The 17,623-nt window shown below is 45.7% G+C and overlaps 3 protein-coding genes across 3 annotated transcripts; 1 reads left to right on the forward strand and 2 right to left on the reverse strand.

The window, feature by feature from the left end:
- Positions 1-208: 208 nt before the first annotated feature.
- Positions 209-2,385, reverse strand: F4817DRAFT_192802 (enhancer of polycomb-like-domain-containing protein). Its single transcript, XM_049298478.1, has 2 exons — positions 2,098-2,385; positions 209-1,942 (listed from the first exon to the last, which is right to left on the reverse strand). Exons 1-2 carry the CDS (start codon positions 2,242-2,244, stop codon positions 398-400), a joined length of 1,692 nt encoding a protein of 563 aa, XP_049156779.1. The 5' UTR covers positions 2,245-2,385; the 3' UTR covers positions 209-397.
- A 1,223-nt stretch (positions 2,386-3,608) lies between these two features.
- F4817DRAFT_344660 (calcineurin subunit B) lies at positions 3,609-5,137 on the forward strand. Its single transcript, XM_049304186.1, has 5 exons — positions 3,609-3,986; positions 4,045-4,097; positions 4,165-4,238; positions 4,341-4,675; positions 4,749-5,137. Exons 1-5 carry the CDS (start codon positions 3,935-3,937, stop codon positions 4,757-4,759), a joined length of 525 nt encoding a protein of 174 aa, XP_049156780.1. The 5' UTR covers positions 3,609-3,934; the 3' UTR covers positions 4,760-5,137.
- Positions 5,138-11,922: 6,785 nt separating this feature from the next.
- Positions 11,923-13,827, reverse strand: F4817DRAFT_192937 (uncharacterized protein). Its single transcript, XM_049298479.1, has 3 exons — positions 12,605-13,827; positions 12,294-12,551; positions 11,923-12,225 (listed from the first exon to the last, which is right to left on the reverse strand). The coding sequence occupies exons 1-3, from the start codon at positions 13,392-13,394 to the stop codon at positions 12,113-12,115; spliced, it is 1,161 nt and encodes a 386-aa protein (XP_049156781.1). The 5' UTR covers positions 13,395-13,827; the 3' UTR covers positions 11,923-12,112.
- Positions 13,828-17,623: the final 3,796 nt, after the last annotated feature.

Consider the following 17,623-nt stretch of genomic DNA (forward strand, 5'->3'; position numbering starts at 1 on the left):
AGTATGTACAGGTTGCTAATGCGAACTTATGAAAACTGGCGGAGAGGGGTGGGCATATCGGTCGATCTTTAATCTCAACGATAAAACACGCAGAGCGCTCTATTTATGCTCGGAATATCGCCGGATGGAGTGCGCTTAGGGTCGATATGATTCGTGCCTGCTCTCGTTTGCAGGATGGAACAGGTAAATGCATTCGCCTTTTCTGGGACATGGTATACTGCTGTGTATCGAGCAACCACTTGAGACAAGGCCGACTCAATGATGGTTGTTTGTTATCTGGGCTTTTACCGCCCAGAAAAAGCATTACTCGAGCGCTACGTTTCAGTTTCTACCAATCCTCCCAGATCAACCTTAAAAGCCTAGTAAGGGCTGCTTAGGGCTTGACTGGAGATCCATCTCATGTCTGAGGTGGTCGTTGTGATTGAGGCTGGGCCGTTGGTGCTTGGGGTAGTGGGAGGGCCTGACGACTTACGCTACCTGCCTGGAGAGCAGCAGCATCGACTCCTTGTCTCTTAAACAAGAAGGGCGAGGGCGGTATTGTCGACCGGAATTTCATCTGACGAGAGCTGTTGGGGTCCACTTCATACACTGGTTGGTCGTCGTCATCATCATCATCCTGGTCATATTTCCAACGGTCACTCTGAGTAAAGTCCATCTCACGCGGAGGACTCTTGTGCCCATTAAGTTTGGGTGGTCGACGGTCGATAAACAAGCGATTTAATCGCCCTATACGACGACGGTACGAACACATCTCTTCAGGCTCTGCGCCACCTAGGTTGATATTATTGGAACTGATTTGCTGGAAAGACTGAAGTGAATCTAATTGGTTTTCCTCGTCCGGCTCCATGGAATCTGATGCAGATGCCGGCGGAGTCATCAAATAGGTGGTCTTCGCGGGCCTAAAGCCTAGCTCCTTCTCCTCCTGGACGGGAGGTAACGGATCAGCAGTCAGGTCCACATAGTTGTTGTTCCATCTCCTATGGTTCTGGATCTTTATCTCGACATCGTTACGCAATTCATTCTCCTTTTCAGCGAGCTTATCAGCCAAGACAGCAAGATCGGCGGGTTCCACAGTTCGTCCTCCGTCAGGGCGGACAATCAGACGGAGCTGGCCGTGAGGACCGGCGCGCGATGGTTGTTGCGCCTCCGTCCTAGGCCGTTTCTGCGGTCTAGCGTTATAGAAGTCTTCGTCGTCACCTTTAATGCCGAGGCGATTCTTAGTCTCCTTGAGGCCGTTTCGCTGTTCGAAGATTGATCTATCGCTGCGCAAAAGCTCCCGCTTGAATATCTCTCGCTGGTATGAGAAGACAACAATCTGTCGTGCATCTTCCAGTTCCTTACGCAACTTCTTTAACTTGTCGCTCACCTGCGCGTCGCGTGCCCTCGTCTTTCTCGTCTGTCGAACTTCACGCCTTCGGAAGCAGACGTAAGGGTCCATATCATCATGCTCTTGATGAGTTTCGAACTTGAGCGAGGGGTTCAAGCTCCTGCTACCGCTCACCTGCCGTCGAGTCTTCCAGTACTCGTAGACATTCTTAGCATGTGCTTGAACGAGCTTGACGGGGACTATGTGGTTCATAGCCTGGGCCATAACGTCAAAGGGCACTACTGTATTGTCAACTGCAGCAAAGGGAGCTTGCTCTGCGGCGGTTTCTTCGAATACTTCCATTATCCGCTCGAAATCATCCTCCGAGAGCTGAGTATTTCCTGTCCACTTAGCATTGTAGGACTTGAGGTATTCCTCATCCTCTGTAGTCATATCATAGAGACAGCCGAGCGTCTCTTCAACAGTTTCGGAAAACTTTATGTAATTTCTGGGCTCTACATATGGTGTGGGATACAGCTCATTATAGTCCGCCTCGCTCTTCTGCGGCGGCGGCACTGGGATCTCATTATCCGTGCTTGCACCAACCCCTCTGAGGGCAGCCTGCAGATGGTATTCCTATTGGTAGGCATGTTAGCCTATGGTAAGTGGTTGACGCTACCTTGATATACCTTGATACCTTGATATCAAAATGGGTAAGACAAGAGTGTTTGTAGCACGTGACATGTCACGTGATATGCATATGAAAGGTAAGAAATGTATTGATAACTCACATTTTCCTCCGCTTGTTCGACACCAGTTGCGATTTGTGATTCGGTTGTGAGAGATTCATATTCGTTGGGGTCGATTTGGTCTTCCCGAAGTACGGGTAGAGGGGTTTTGATGTTAAGTTTCTTGTATCGCACTTTCCGGGTCGACATGGCGGTCAGCGGTGTAGAAGGATTGTAGGGGAAAAATCGACAAAGAGGTCGGAAAACCCCCGAAAAAATTCGGGAACCAAAAAGATTAGATCATGCACCGATGAAAAATTAATTTTTTAAGAGTTAGAACTGCTGTTTTGGCGGTTGTTTTGATGGTTAAAGTGTCGTCTTGGATGAGGTGACGTTGAATTGTTTGGGGCGCAAATTTTTTGCTTGGACGCCGCAGGCAGCCCGAGCAGCAACAACAAAGTGAGAATAGTGATTGTGCAGGTTGTGCAGAGGGTCAGAGTGTCCTGAGTGTGAAAGAATGCCCCACCGAAAAGGACTTACGCCTTCCTCCTAGCCCGTAACTATCTAGAATCCTGAATGCTGATTGGCTGCAGCTTGGCGGCATGCAATTTTGGGCAACAACTTTTGGGGGAGGGGAAGGGAAAAGGGGAAGCCTGGGATGTAGTAGCATACCTAGGTACAGTAAAAGACATAGTGGTACTTGCCCGACAGGTGCCTTTTTGCCTTCCATTCTTGAACCTAATATGTACCTAACTTTCCAGTTCAAGTACAAACCTATTCCTAATTACCTAAACTACTGTAGCACTTACTACAATATGTACTTCGTGGATTACCCCTTTTTCTTTTTTCTTTCTTTACGAGTAAAGAACACGAGGCATAAACCATATTGATAACGCTACCTATTGAGGTCATGTCATCACTTAGGTACCTAAGGTACAGATCAGTACCTACCTGCAAAAATGAGGGACCTAACGCAGAATTATGCATTCGAGACATACATGTAATGGATGTATTCACTAACGACCGCGCTAGCCTACCTGAAGCAACCTGTTTGACCAACGCATCGTGCATCTTGTTGAAATTTTTTTTTCTATCTTCGCATGCAGCGGTATACTTTCGTTGCATGTAACTGTAGATGCCGTTAGATCGTATGTTGCATCTTCGAGCTCTGGATTTCTTGGTTGCAGGAGCATTTTCTCCTATGAGTCAAATTGAAAATGGCATATTTAAGCCACAGGTTGTCAGCCACAGTACCATATTTGATAAGATAGGTACCTAGATAAGAAGTCTTGGGACTTCCAACCGTCAATTTTATGCAAGGAGATACCTATGTACCTCTTTTGAAAGACTCGAGTCTTTCATGATGTATATTCCTAGATACAAGTCCAATACCTAAGTACGATCCGTAAACGTACCTCTTCTCTCTACTAAGCCGTTCATAACCATTTCTATTTTCAACATTTCATTGTTTAGATATAACCGTAACCTACTCTATTACATAAAATCATTAGGTACGTAGTCATGTACAAGGTATCCTGTGGCTTGGGCTATCAGATGCGGCTGTGCTCCTCCAATCATCTACACGTAAAAGGCAATTAAGATCTGAAGGTCGCCTCGTCAAGACAGACCCCACCAGCCCGCATTCTCACCCAACTCTCCATCAGCCTCATCACAAGAGGAACATCACAAGAGGAACATCGCAGGCGGAACGTGAACATAATAGCATCTTTCAAATACTACGACGAATAGCCCCGTTCCTTTGACGTAATTGCGAACACATCCCATTGATATCCCCATTTAAGCAACTGAGTCTTATCTCCGATAATACATAGCAGCTCTTTATCTAGCCTCTTCGTCCCGTTATTTCGAATCCGCCTCCGTTAAGGGGCTTCCCAGCAACATGGGTAATACAACGAGCGTCGTGCTAGATAACATTGTGCAGGGGTCGAACTGTATGTATTCAGCTCCCCCATGGGTATCGTCGAGAATAGTCCTAATTGTGCCGTGTAGTCGACCGGGAGGAGGTTGATAGGCTGAGGAAGAGGTTCATGAAGCTTGATAAAGTACACAGCGCCCCCGCCAGCTCTCTCTTTCGATACGCGCCCAAGCTAATATTATTGGCTTCCATAGGATAACTCGGGCACGATCGAACGAGAAGAGTTTCTTAGCTTACCGCAAATATCGTCAAACCCGCTCGCTACGAGGTACAGCCTTCCGCCTAGTCAAATTTCCTAGCCTCCTACACTACTACCGAACACACCCATAGAAACTCAAGGCTAATCTAATAATGTTTTCCCCGCGAACAGAATGATAGCGATCTTCGACGAGGACGGAGGCGGGGACGTGGACTTCCAGGAGTTCGTGTCAGGGCTGAGCGCGTTCAGCAGCAAGGGCAACAAGGAGCAGAAGCTGCGGTTCGCATTTAAGGTGTACGACATCGACCGGGACGGATACATCAGCAACGGCGAGCTGTTCATCGTGCTCAAGATGATGGTTGGGAGTAACTTGAAGGACCAGCAGCTCCAGCAGATCGTCGACAAGACGATTATGGAGGCCGACCTCGATAAGGACGGCAAAATCAGCTTCGAGGAGTTCACTAAGATGGTCGAGAATACTGACGTTAGCATGAGCATGACTTTAGGTAAGTTTCGCTTTCCCCGGCTAGGGGCGTTTGTTGTTGATGTAGGTTGGGTGCTAATACGGATGTAAAACAGATCAGTTCTAGATACCTAGCTGTACCACCGACGATGTGGCCGTAGTAATGAATTATGAAGCCTGGGACGAACTTGTGCTTGTTAACAGGTGAACTTTGTCATCTGTGTGAAGACTTACTGATTATTAATCTCACTCGCAAGTTGAAAACGGGGGAGTGTTACTTTGAGTGAGCGGGAACTTAGACGAGGTACTAAGATGGATTCAGTATGTATTCGCCACGACGGGTTCCCAGAGATAGCCTCAGAAGTTATATCCATGCATAAATATGAATGTATGTATATTTCGATAGCTATAGACAATCTGAAGAACTCGTGAGATGTCAGTGCGGATGATCAGGTTCGCTCGCTTATGCCTCAAGCTGCTTTGCGATCCCGTCTCCCGTGAAAGATGCGCGTCTCTTTAAGGGCATGTGGTAGAGCCTGGTGTTTCGACTCGCTAGGTTCTCATATTATCTTATGCCTAAAAAGACGGTCTAATTATCCAAGTTCATCTCGTACTTCGGGATTTAGATCATCTCTAACTAAAGGAGGTCCTATTTCTAGGCCATCCTTTCGTAGCAGATTGTTGCATATACGTTATATCGGTCGGTTTCAGAACCTTGGAAAAAAGGACGGCCCGGTATTAAGAGGCATAATGCTTAAGAGAAGGGTTATAAACTAGGCTCTAATGATATTTCAGCTAGGGTTGCTGTGTTTCTTCTCTGCATAGTAAATTTTAGTTGACCCAGGGGCTTGGGGCGTATTCTGGGACTGACTGGAGGAAAAAGCAGCGGAGATTCGAACATAACTACCTATATAATGAGATGTCTAACTTCCCATTGCAGAAACCTTTGGCTATTTAGATAGTTCCTGATGTGACTCACTATATAAGGTCTCTTGATATGTATTGTAGTTTTACGTCTTGTGTATAGGGCTCATTCTCGGTTGGAACGAAGCATCCGAGGTACTTAGCCTACCAAATATATGTATATATTCAGGGGTGGTTAACTTCTTGTGAATCGAAGACTTAAGTCGCATGGCCCGTTTCGAGTCTCGATGGAGAATTTAGATACTACTTCAAGGCCTTAGAATAAAGAAACCAGGAAGGAAGGTCCCTCTTCTTCTCCGATGTACTCTGTCCTACTAGGCAAGGAAATACGATCTCTCCTTGGGAAATAGGCAACTACTCCTTGCCTATATCTGAACTATTTCGAGGTGGAACTAGGAGGCATAGAGACAACTTCGTTATTCCGTAAGGAATTCTAAACCTGCCCAACTATGAGAGCCCGTAACTACTAGAAATAGTAACCAAGTAACATTTTGTTAGGATCCCAAATGAGACATCTAGAACAAAGGATACTTTTAGTATGTATAGCCACAGGCTCCCATAGTTAGCGTAGAGTTCCTTGCGGCTGTCTCCATGCTTCTTCCTCCACCTCGTGATACAGATTTTATCATGGCTAATAGGCTAGCTCTAGTCACTTTTTACATCTCGTCAAGCTAAGTACCTAGGGTGAGATTTTGTTATACCTACTTACCTATGCTAGCAACGGGTCCAGGTTAAGAGAAGAGCTATGCTTAAGCTAGGCGTAACTTACCAAGTAGAATATAATGTCTCAGTTTTTTTAGGGGGGTCTTTTTTTATTTTTTTTATTCCACACTGTTCTACATGCTAGACGAATATGTATTCAGGTAGGCAATGATCATTCGCTAACGCGTGTAGCCGAGGTGCGGTAACATCTTGGGCTAAATATTATAAATGGTCTAAGTTGGGATAGGTACTTGCTAGTATCAATATGTTTATTCGTAGGTATTATTTCTCATTTTAACATGAGGTTATGTAGGATCATTAGACGATCTCTAGTGAGTTAAATGTGTGACCCGAGACCCAATGTACATTGTATTTATCATGTACCAGAGAAGACAACGGGGTATAGTAGTAGCACCATTGAAAGGAGAAAGGAGCATTTCCATTTTCTCTCTACTATTTCCTAATTTTGGGGGTATGGTTTCTCGAAAAACTTCAGGCTTTCATTTTATTTTACGTCCCTTCTCTAGGTAGTAACATTATAAAACCACCTAAGTCGGAGTTATGATTTATTTTTAAACTTCAGTCAGAATCGTCTATGTTAAGGGAGCTAGCTATATGAAAATTAATTCATAGGTACTATCCTATATCAAGCGGGGAGTAAACCTAGCGAAGTAAGAATGGGACAATGTTATAAACTGATATTAACTACCCGTTCTTATATTACCCTTACGACACGAGAAGTACAGAAGGTAAAAGACGGTATTCTTAAGGTGTTTCACCCAGCGTCCTTAAATCAAGAATTGTATGCGTCAATACCAGCCTAAACCAATCCCCTATATATACTGAACTATTAAACTGCCCGATTATATAGGTACCTAGATATATTTAACACATATAATACCTAAGAAATAACTTATTATATTTGTTATTTATGATTGATGAATCTACTGTAAACTGTGGGATTAAAATCTCGTAAAAAGGCTATTGTTATAGTCTTATCGTTTGTGTCTATACTTAACACGTCAGCAACCATCTATTTACTTTCTCTCAATATTAGTAGCAATTTAGGTACCTACCATTGAAGGAATCAGGGTGCAGCTACAATTTTATTTTGTACGTATTGTGAGATGAGGAAAAGAGCAGTTCTGACAGTAATTCGGTTGCTACCCTTTCCGGAGGCTATTGCCATAGCCGTTACTTTACCCCTGTGCGATAGCTTTCAATAACCTTTCACACGAGTAGAAATAAACAAGATGAATATTTAAAATTATATTATATACGAGGTAAAAACATAGTCGCTTACAGCGTTTCTTAAACATTACGTTTCCTCCCTATTTCATAAGAGACATTAGAAACTAAAATACATTAAAATACAAAGCAGCAAGAAAAATAAAATCTGGCAAAACCTAGTTCTCAAAGATCTGGCCCTGACGAAATCTGACCTGAAGACCGAGTTCCCGCTGAGTTCTACGAAAAGACCGGGCACTAGTAGGGTTTTCTATCCCTTCAATTCCGCAACTATCAGGCCGAGACCAATTTGACCAAACGAGCTTTGGATTGGGGGTGAGGAGAAGTATATGAAAAGTATATTATAACTGCCCCTATTACACGCAGCCGCTCCCAAGCCAGGCATTGCTGCCTGGTAGGCTGCGGTATTCTGGCTTACCAAGGTACCTGCGAGTTGCAGGCGACAACCCCTATGGCTATTATAACTAGACATACCTACGTGTATCCTTAATGGTATACCTATGAGCATGAACACTAAGCTCTGTAGACTTGAGATAATATCCCACCTGTATATTGCCCCTTACTGAACTTACCGGATTCGGCCAAACAAAAGAGTTTCGTAGCGTTTAACTACTACAAACAGACTTAAACTCTCTCGCTCATAAACCATACACTACGTAAACGCATCATGTGAACTTATAACTATCGTGGGTTAGGGTTGATACATGTCGAGTAAGTGTAGTCAAGTAGGTGGATAAAAGTTCCCTGAGTATATGTCTCCAGGAGAAATTGAATACTACTAAGCTCTCGACAGGACTACCGATTCGTAGCATAGCAGCTGCACAATATAAACCGCAAGGATTTACCGCTGTTAGTATAAGTAATAGAAGCTTCATAAAATGAATGTAATAACTTGTAAAAAACCTTTACTTATCTTAGGTACCTAGACACCTGTGAAAAGACCAGTTTCCTCGTTACGATCATGTCAATTCGGATATATACTATGCAAGGGACTTAAAGCCCACTAGGGCTCGAAGACGTCAAACATAAATTTGTATTTTCTATACGTAAGTAATTTAGTCACAACATATGAGGATGATCTTGGATGTGATATACTGTTCATAACTAATTTGGAAAGGGAAAGGTATGGCTTAAAGCGACGATGTTCTCAAGACAGATGATCAATGTGCTCTTTTTCGAAGGATCTAGATAAGGAAATATAGGTACACACTTTGGCATTTTAGAAAGAACTTCGACTTCACCGCTGCATACACCAGGTAGCTAAAGGACCACGGCCAGCCGCATAAAACAAGTAACACACATATTTTCAGACAGGGCCTGATTCCCCTTTCTTACCTATCCTCCTCCCGTCCCCCTTCCTAAACAGGAACGTATGACTCCTTTCGGGGACCACTTCGGGATGACCCATCCCCCCAATGGCTACCTGCAGTTCGGTCGCCGTCACGATAAGATAAGACGCCTAGGAATCTTTCTCCGCGCCTCGACGCAAAGGGGAAAGACTCGTGAAGGGCGTCGAAAGAAGCTACCTAGGTAAACCAAACCGACCGACGCCACAATCCGCAAGGAGCGATGGCGATCAAACTTTTCTGCCCTAACCAGCAACGCCCCGGCCGAGGGAACGTCAGACCGGCTCCGCAGCCGGCAATGAAACAGCTGATCTTCTGCAGGTCCTAGAGCGGGAGCGTCCCGTAAGATGACACATGTGACGAACCTGCATCTCCCCTATCTCCCATTTAATGGATGCATGCAAGATGAAACCTGCATGCATATTGCACAACGACCTAGATTGTACTTCGTAAGCTTTACTTAAAGGAGGACATGGGTGGGGGTTCTTTTAGAGATGGTTTCATATCCCAAGCCAATGAACACCTCGTCGGGTTGGCTATGTCTTGGGTTAGGCCTACACCGAGTGGAGTGGAGATGACGGGCTTAGGAAAAGAATTGGAAGGGTGGCCGAATGTTCCGCGTAAGACCAACGCCGTGGTAGCAGAACTGGTTGGTCAAAGAACTTCCCTGCGTTCATGTAGGCGGAAATGGGGAGGGGGTCTCGACTACTGACCGTTATGGCGTTTGCATGTATTCGGGGATGAGCTATGCGGGTAGCTGCATTGGTGGCATTTCTTTTCTCTAGGATGGGAAATTTTTGTCGGTTCTCAAATGTGAGTGATGACCTGTCGGGATCGATGCCGGTGACGAAACCGTGTTTTACTGTAGATCTTAAAACCTGCAGGGAAGCACAACCGCAGGTCCAGCCGTTCAAGTTCAGCTCCTGCGGAAGATTCGCTGATGCGACGTCAGGACTCCCTCAGCCTCTTCTTTCCCATAGTCTGGGATAGGGTAGTACTGGGTTCGCAACAGCCCAGCCCTACATGGACTACATGGATCCCCTTTGGCTTCTCTAGCGTCTTAGGACTTAGAAGGCGGCCTCGGCGTCGTCGGGCCCGACTGTCTGGTAGGATACGGTGGATGACAATGTCGAAGTCGGTTGATGAGACATGACCAGGGGTCCTTGGATGTCGTACAAATATATTCAAGCCCCTAGACCCGAACCCCTTCAATGTCTTTAGAAATGAGTAGGTACCTACCTAATAAACAAGCTGCTTGTTTGCTGAGATTGTTTCAGCGCTTCAGCTGCAAACACTGCAAGGGCCCATCCATGCCTCTCTCTGTGTTACGCGATTGGACACAGACACAGAAGGAAAAGAGCGAAAAAAAAGAGTATACCGTGGTAATATTAAAATCAAGGGTAATTTGATAAGAATCCACCCGTCCGATGTTGTATTGGAACCCTTGTCGCTCGATCTGCACGTATCGTAAATCCTTGTCTAAATCAGACAGGGTGCGAGTCTAACAAAAAGTGACACATCATAAAATTGAAGCTTCGCCGAATCGCAGCGCGGTGCGTCTTGCATGTTTGCAGTTGCAGTTGAGCCTTAGTTAACCCGTCCATGGAACGGTTGAAATTGGAAGGGTAGCACGGTGCGCCTATCAGATGAGGCAGATTGCAGAGCCACGACCAAGGATTCCATGGTGTCGGGTCCGATCATATCAATGGCTGTCGTGACTGTCTTACAAAGACGCCCACTGGCCCATCGCCCAAGGAAGACGGCAGCGAATTGATCTTCGTAGGCTACAGGCTACCTGTCAGAAACACGTCCAGCTGAATCGGAATACTTCCGAGATCGACTTGCATCATCGCGGCTGCTGCGACCGACCAATCAATATTCGCACCTCGCCGTAAATGGTAATCCTTCAGAGTTCTTTAAGCTTCCAGGCTTTTCCTTGCCACTCTTTGGTACTAATTTATTCCTAATTGATATCTGTCTTTCTTATACATAAGAGATGCGTGCAGTTTATGAGGGATATATTAAACCCGAAGTGGTTCGAGATGTTGCAGCGTAAAGAGATTAAAGAATCTATATCGATATACGCAAGGGACGGCGAGCCGAAATTTAATCAATATAATACACATTGGATATCCACAGGAAATGGGTCAGTAAGACAGGTACCAATTCCTCAATGGTTCTACCAATATGTTCCTTTGGTTGGGAATAGATGACAACAGGAGAGTATATAGTAGAAAGTGACAAGTGATTGAAAAGAAAAGAAGAGCTCTTGAATGAATCAGCGCACCAAATCTTAAATCATCAAACCTTGGCCTATTTTTCTGTAACTACCTTACCTAAGGTACTGTAGGAAGGAGCAATGATAATGAGGGGCATATATAAGATTTCCACCACTTAAAGTGGAGTAGTAGAATCTTTACCAATACAACATTCTACCTCCTAATATTTCAGTACCTAACTGAAGTTTATTTTATGTAACTAACTAAGTTGTATAACTCCATGTTCAAACGGAAATCGTAGAGTCGCCTATTGTTTTATTGAGATCACGCATTTAATAATATATAACTAGGCAATTATATACATATATTTAAACATGGATGATGTTGCTAAACTGGTATGATACCTCTATGGCATCAACCGACATGTGTAAAGCGAATAATCCATATTAATGAAACTAAGCGAACAAGCTCGCGAGAGCAGTAGATGCCTTTCTATTCTATACCTGCTTTTGACCATTCCTACACTGGCGCCGGTTTCCAAGGGTATCCGAAAACAACTTCATATAGTCGTACACCTCCGCTCTAATGAGCCCATATCCCCATATTTTTTCTCCGTTTCTGCCATTTGTCGTCCCATCGCATATCTCTCATTACAGCCGTAACATATATCCCCTCATTTTAGAAGTCCTGAATACTTCCACATATCCCCAGCTCGATAGATTACCACTCTAGCAGAACGGGTCTATATTTCGTAACCAATCCAGGTATGCATGTCGCCTCATAAAGTTAGGCCAGCATGCAACTAAATGCTACGTCGTAATTCGTCTAACTTCCGGGTCAATCATCGTCATCCGTACCGGCGCGAGATACGGACCGATGACGTTTCCGTGCCGTCAGTGGAATCGATGGGTATCACAACCTGCTATGCAAATAATCGCCGTGACCGAATGGAACGCCCCGTATATATTTCAAATCATAACCGATCCACATTCCCCGGCACTGCCCCGCCACGAATCCTATCCCTGTTGAAGCACGTAATCACTATCGAGAAGTGCGATGACTACGACGGCCCGCTCCGCCGGGATTCGCGGCGGAGGAACTAGAAGGTTCGGCCTCTTCTTCGTCTTCATAAAGATCGAGGCAGTCCTCGATGACTAGTCCAGCTAGTTAGTAAACTGAGAATACGCACTGCGCACGATATCACCACCGGGTAGGAACGTACTAGCAACGATAGACTCTTCCCAGACCCCATATTCGTAGTCTACTAGACCGTGCCGATCGATCCCGTCGCAAAGCCTCACGATCTCTTTCCCCATCTTTCTCAATCCATCTTCGCTAATCAGCGTCTGGCCTCGTTGAGGCGGCGCGCCAGACTCCATCATATCCTTTTGCCTTTGGAATAATGAGAGCCACGCATGGTTAAAATCCTGCCACATTTTGATACGGTCTCTGTAAAGATTTTCATCGTCCGCTGCGAGGCCTTCAACAGTTAAATTCACGAACGTCATCGCGCTATTCGATAAATTGACTCACCTAGTTCCACAACCTTGGAGAGCAGCCATTCGGAAATGTTCAAGAGTGACTCGCTTGCAGCTTGTAGCACCCCGTTACGAATGTTGGTGAAAACCTCCCCCAAAGCAGTTTGGTATCGCGCATAGGCCTCGCTCATCTCTGCCGTCTGCGAGTAGTCGGGCTCCTCTACAGCCTGCTCGGGCGTGCTCGTTTGTGCCATGCCGCTCATTGGCGCTATCCCACTTGGATAGTTCTGGAGCATTGCACGTTGGGCAACTGGACTCTGCTGATATACTGCTGCTGATGTACTTGAAGAACCGGCATGTGACTGTAAACTAGTTGCTGCGGCCGCGTTGGTCGGTTCGCTCGGGAAATAGGGGTTGGACACGTCCGTTTGTATCATCTGCAGTGCTGCAGGCTGCCGTGACGGGAACTGTTGACTCGTATCGTAGACGGCACTTTGCGCGCTCGCTTGCGGCACGTTGTACATCATGGACGGATTGTACGTACTAAAGCTCTGTGTTTGTCGAGCGTCTTGTCCGTATTCAGACTGGTATGGCATTGTATTCTGCTGCATGGCGGTGGAGAATGCTGCTGCCGGCTCTTGATAATATCCACTGTAGCTAGCCGTGCCTGCTATACCTCTAGATGCTGCAGGCGATGTATTGAGAGGCGCGGGCCGATACCTGTCAGACCCGCTTGCGCCGTACGACCGTCCCTGTGCATTGGGATCATGAATTGGGTACCTAGTATTAGAAGGGGCATTGACGGGCGGTTCGTTCGGCCTCCTCCGCCGCCCGTGATCGTCCATACCACGGGAGACGGGTCGCAAGACGCTCTAAGAGGCGAGTCTAACCGATGCGCCTCCGGCAACGGAGCTATAAGTCAGAAAAGAAGGGCCACTTTGGTTCGCTTAGGCCGTGGTACAGCCGGCCCGTTAGAATCTTCCGAGAACCTCACCGCGTGCAAGTAGCGCGTGCGATAGGATCCGAAATATACGCTATTAGTAGAAATCGACCGAGAGTAGTTTGTTGCGGTAGTAATAGAATACGCGGGGTCGGATAAAATTCTCACTTCAGGCTCCTAGGCAGGGAACGGGTCTGACCACAGTAGGAAGAAAGGCTGCCCTAAGCTACGAGGCTTTCTCCTGACTTTTTTTTCGGACGAAAACCCTAACGTGAGAGGCTAGTGAGTAGCGATATATATGATCTAGGCATGAAACGACGCGTTTTCCGGGAATGCGTCTCGAAGCGTTGCGTTTAATGGATGGAATACGACAGGACGAAAAGTTAGATCTTGCCAGGGAAGACTGGCTATGTATGAGATGCCGAAAGTTTGAATGCTGAAAAGTCTTCTTGATGCAAACACCGCCCGAGCATATGTCGGGTACCCCCAACCTAGGCCCTTACTGGGATGACGATGCCTCCGAGGTCCCAGATTTTTGAGTTCGTCCTTACCTAGTAGATGCCGACTATGTAGGAACTTGGGATGGATTTTTCCACAAAAATCCCGAGTAGGTTAGGGGAGGTTATTTGACTTGCCAGTTATCGTCACTACGCCTACCGGGAGGATCCCAGTATTTTTTGTAACTAACTTCTAAACCGACAAATAGTGACCTTGCCCAGCCCAATCGACTAGCAAGCCACACCAGGACCGGGGAGTAATACCTCAAATTCTTCAGCGGTCTTGAAAGATACCAGGTTGGATATCAACTTCGCCCGGGCGTAACTGAGATTTTTGGTTAGCTAACTCTCTCCGAGCCGCGAGTAGACAGCTTTAGAGTAGCTCGAGGCTAAGTCGAGATAAAGTAAGATTGGTCTTGGTCTGGGCAATTAAAGAGATAAACCAATGGGTAAGTAATATTGTAATGAGGTCGTACGTAGATCTTTAAGGTAGGTATGGCAAGGGTGGCCAGTAACAAGAAAAGGGTCTAGGTATGCCCGAATAATGGTGTATGCTGGTGTAAGTGAGAATAGAGTTGCTGACACCGGAGGATTTTAAAGGTGGCCGGGGATTTTCTACAGAGGTAGTAGGCACTATGCGGTGCAGTGCAAATGGGCAGCAAGCACGCAGCAAGCAGCAAGCAGATAGCAAGATAACAAGATTTTTTTCTTAGAACAGTAAGGAACTGACTGGTTAGCCGGTAGGTACTTGCCTCATGATATATTATTAGGTGGATGTCGAGGAGTAAGGTCAAGAGGAGCCGGTAGTAGGAGGGAGTGGAGACCCAATTAGACTCTAGAGTAGACAGAATGCAGAATGAGAAGTTCGAATCCCTTTTTCGCATGCACCCCATCAAAGCTGTGGGTATGTAATACATGAGATCAGACGACGGCCTTCCAATGAAAAACGGAATAGGGACGAGTTTTAACTAGATTCTCCAAAACACATTAACGACCACCAACGCCTTAACTCGCGCCGTGCGTAAAAGTACCTGGGGCTTGCCTGGCCCTGGGCTTGCTAGGCAGGGCTTGTCTGGTTGCGACAGGGTCAACAAGATCTACGCAGTGCGCACAGATAATCGAGAGCGGGTCCGAATGAGTCCCCTTACCGATACCCCAAGGGTGTGCCTCTACGAGACATGACTGGTGATCTGTCCAATACCCTACCGGACTAAGCCTGGCCCTGCCTGAAGCTGATAGGTACCTAGATAGATACCTTAGTGGGAGGGTGAAAAGAGTGCAGAGCCGGAGAATAGACTTAGGTATTGGGTGGTACGGGGTAAGGTATATTGGCCAGGGGCATATAAGACAAACCCTTTTCCAGCCTCAACATAGATCTTTGACTCGAAGGGTGTCACGGGTCACCGCGCATGTTCCTGGCGCAGATCAGCCTATCAGAAAACGGCCGCCAGATCTTAGGGCTCGTTTGTACGATAGTGCCTGGTTTGTACGAAACGAAGTTGATATGGACATTAGGTACTGTATAGGTAGACATTTCCCCCCCTAACAAACATCAGCCTTTGTTACGTGCTAAGAGATATGATTGCCCAAGTGCCGTGTTGTAGCGAACGATTTAGGTAGATAAGAAAGGGTAATTAAGATGGATTGGGTGAAGATGAAGGGGGATAAATATTTGATTGCCTACCGAATAAAGGACTTGGTAGGTTAGTTAGAGGTGACACACAATGAGGTTTTGCTTTTCCCATTTGTGCGCCGAGTTTTCTGTTGTGTGGCTGATGCTGATTGAGAGATAATTCCTTATTCTGCACGGATCGGTCATTTTAGAACCTACCGTGAAGCAAGTATTTATCATTCATCATCGTGTCATGCGAAGACAATTGTAACGGTAGCTGTCTTTTGCTGCGTTTTCTTATGACATATTAATTCAGTTTGTGTGTTTAATAAGAACATTGAATGATGAGATAAACACGAGGAAGCACGAGGAAACGTATACGATCTAATACATTTCAAACACAATTCCATACCTCTAGAAATATATATACTTGATTAATGTACTAGTATTAGGTAATTTGGCCACATCTATGTAAGCAGACATCATACAACAATTGTCCCCAATTATAAGGTAAGATCTAGGAAGGAAGGAGACGCCGTATGCATGCAGATGCTGGGAATATGAGACCCGGTGCTTTCCGATTTCAGTATGCGTACCTACCTCAATTATACTTCCTGCCTTCTGTCATTTCATGTCTTATACATTTTGATCATTTCGATACTAGCCTTGGCCCCCATCCCCCAAACTTTCTGTCAGGTTGCGAACGGCTCGTCTACCGCTAGGTTTTTAAGACATCAATTTCCAAAATAACCCATATTTTTTACACGCCCTAACTAAATTAGAATTTGATACGATATCCATTCTATTGGTATGCTCGGCATATTTAGTCAAAGATCTAGAAGGCGCCACTAAAGGGTCTAAATTATCTGTTATGAGCTTGTGATGGGAGCTGATTCAATTCCCCGGGGAAAAGAAGCCGGGGAGTCTGAGTCGGACCACACACCCAAATAGACTAAGAGGCCGACAGAAGAATATTTCTTTCTGAGTAATTGTCTCGATACCGTCGACTATTAGTATTGGCCGATATCAAAACGAAGTATGAGACTATACAATCGGCCTTAGCGATGAATTGGCTAAATATTTAGGTGGCCGACGTATACGTTCCTAACCTGGCCTGCCTACTGCCTACAGCTCCCATTGCAATCTAACTACAAATCAATTGATGCTTGACCCTTTGCTAGACCGTCTCGTGGTGGTTCGATCATGCTCACCACATGAGTGGCTAGCAGATTATTGATGTCTACGAATCTTTACAATTAAGGACCGAGGTAGACCAACATTGTCTACAAAGTGCATATTTTAGGAGTAGGTACTTCCATTCTTGCCTGGTATGTGCTGAGAATAGGGCACGGCAGTACGGGGTACCTATTAGGCCGCAAGGAGGCCTTCCAGCAAGAAATGGCGGATATCTGGTCGTTTAAATAAGATCCTTGAACCTTGTTGGAGACAGGGGCGTTGGGATGTCGTCAAGAACGACAAGGGTACGTCTGACATTGTCCCGGAGTCAGCCGGGGTGTTACATCAACCCAATCCGCTGTCATCAATTCTCAGATCTCTTTTACTCAATATTAACCACGTATTTCCTGGTAAGCATGTTAACGGCTAAGTTTATTATAGCATATATTACACGTATTATAGTAGAGACACTAATAATAACACTAACATGCTAAGGTTGCGGTAGTCATTGGTATGCGGATAGCTCGTCGAGAAGCCTCTAGCTTAGAGCTTGAGCGAACAGTTCGGCAGTCGCCTCGGCGGGATACTGGTCGGTCGTGCTAACACATACCTAACGCATGCGCAAGACGACCTAGATACTTGATATCATGTGCCTACCTCTATGTAGGTCGGTGTATCACTAAAATAAATGATAGGTACGGGATATTTGTGAGCTAGAATCCCCCGCATGTAATACATACATGAGGCAGATGATAGGCCTAGCTCGAGGTATGAAATTGATTCTTCTTTAGTGTACTATGTACAAGAAATCACCCCATTTTTATGGGTTTTGTTGACTACCTAGCGCAG

This window comes from Daldinia loculata (assembly GCF_022478755.1).
Source record: "Daldinia loculata strain CBS 113971 unplaced genomic scaffold F4817scaffold_43, whole genome shotgun sequence".
Taxonomy (NCBI): Eukaryota; Fungi; Ascomycota; class Sordariomycetes; order Xylariales; family Hypoxylaceae; genus Daldinia; species Daldinia loculata.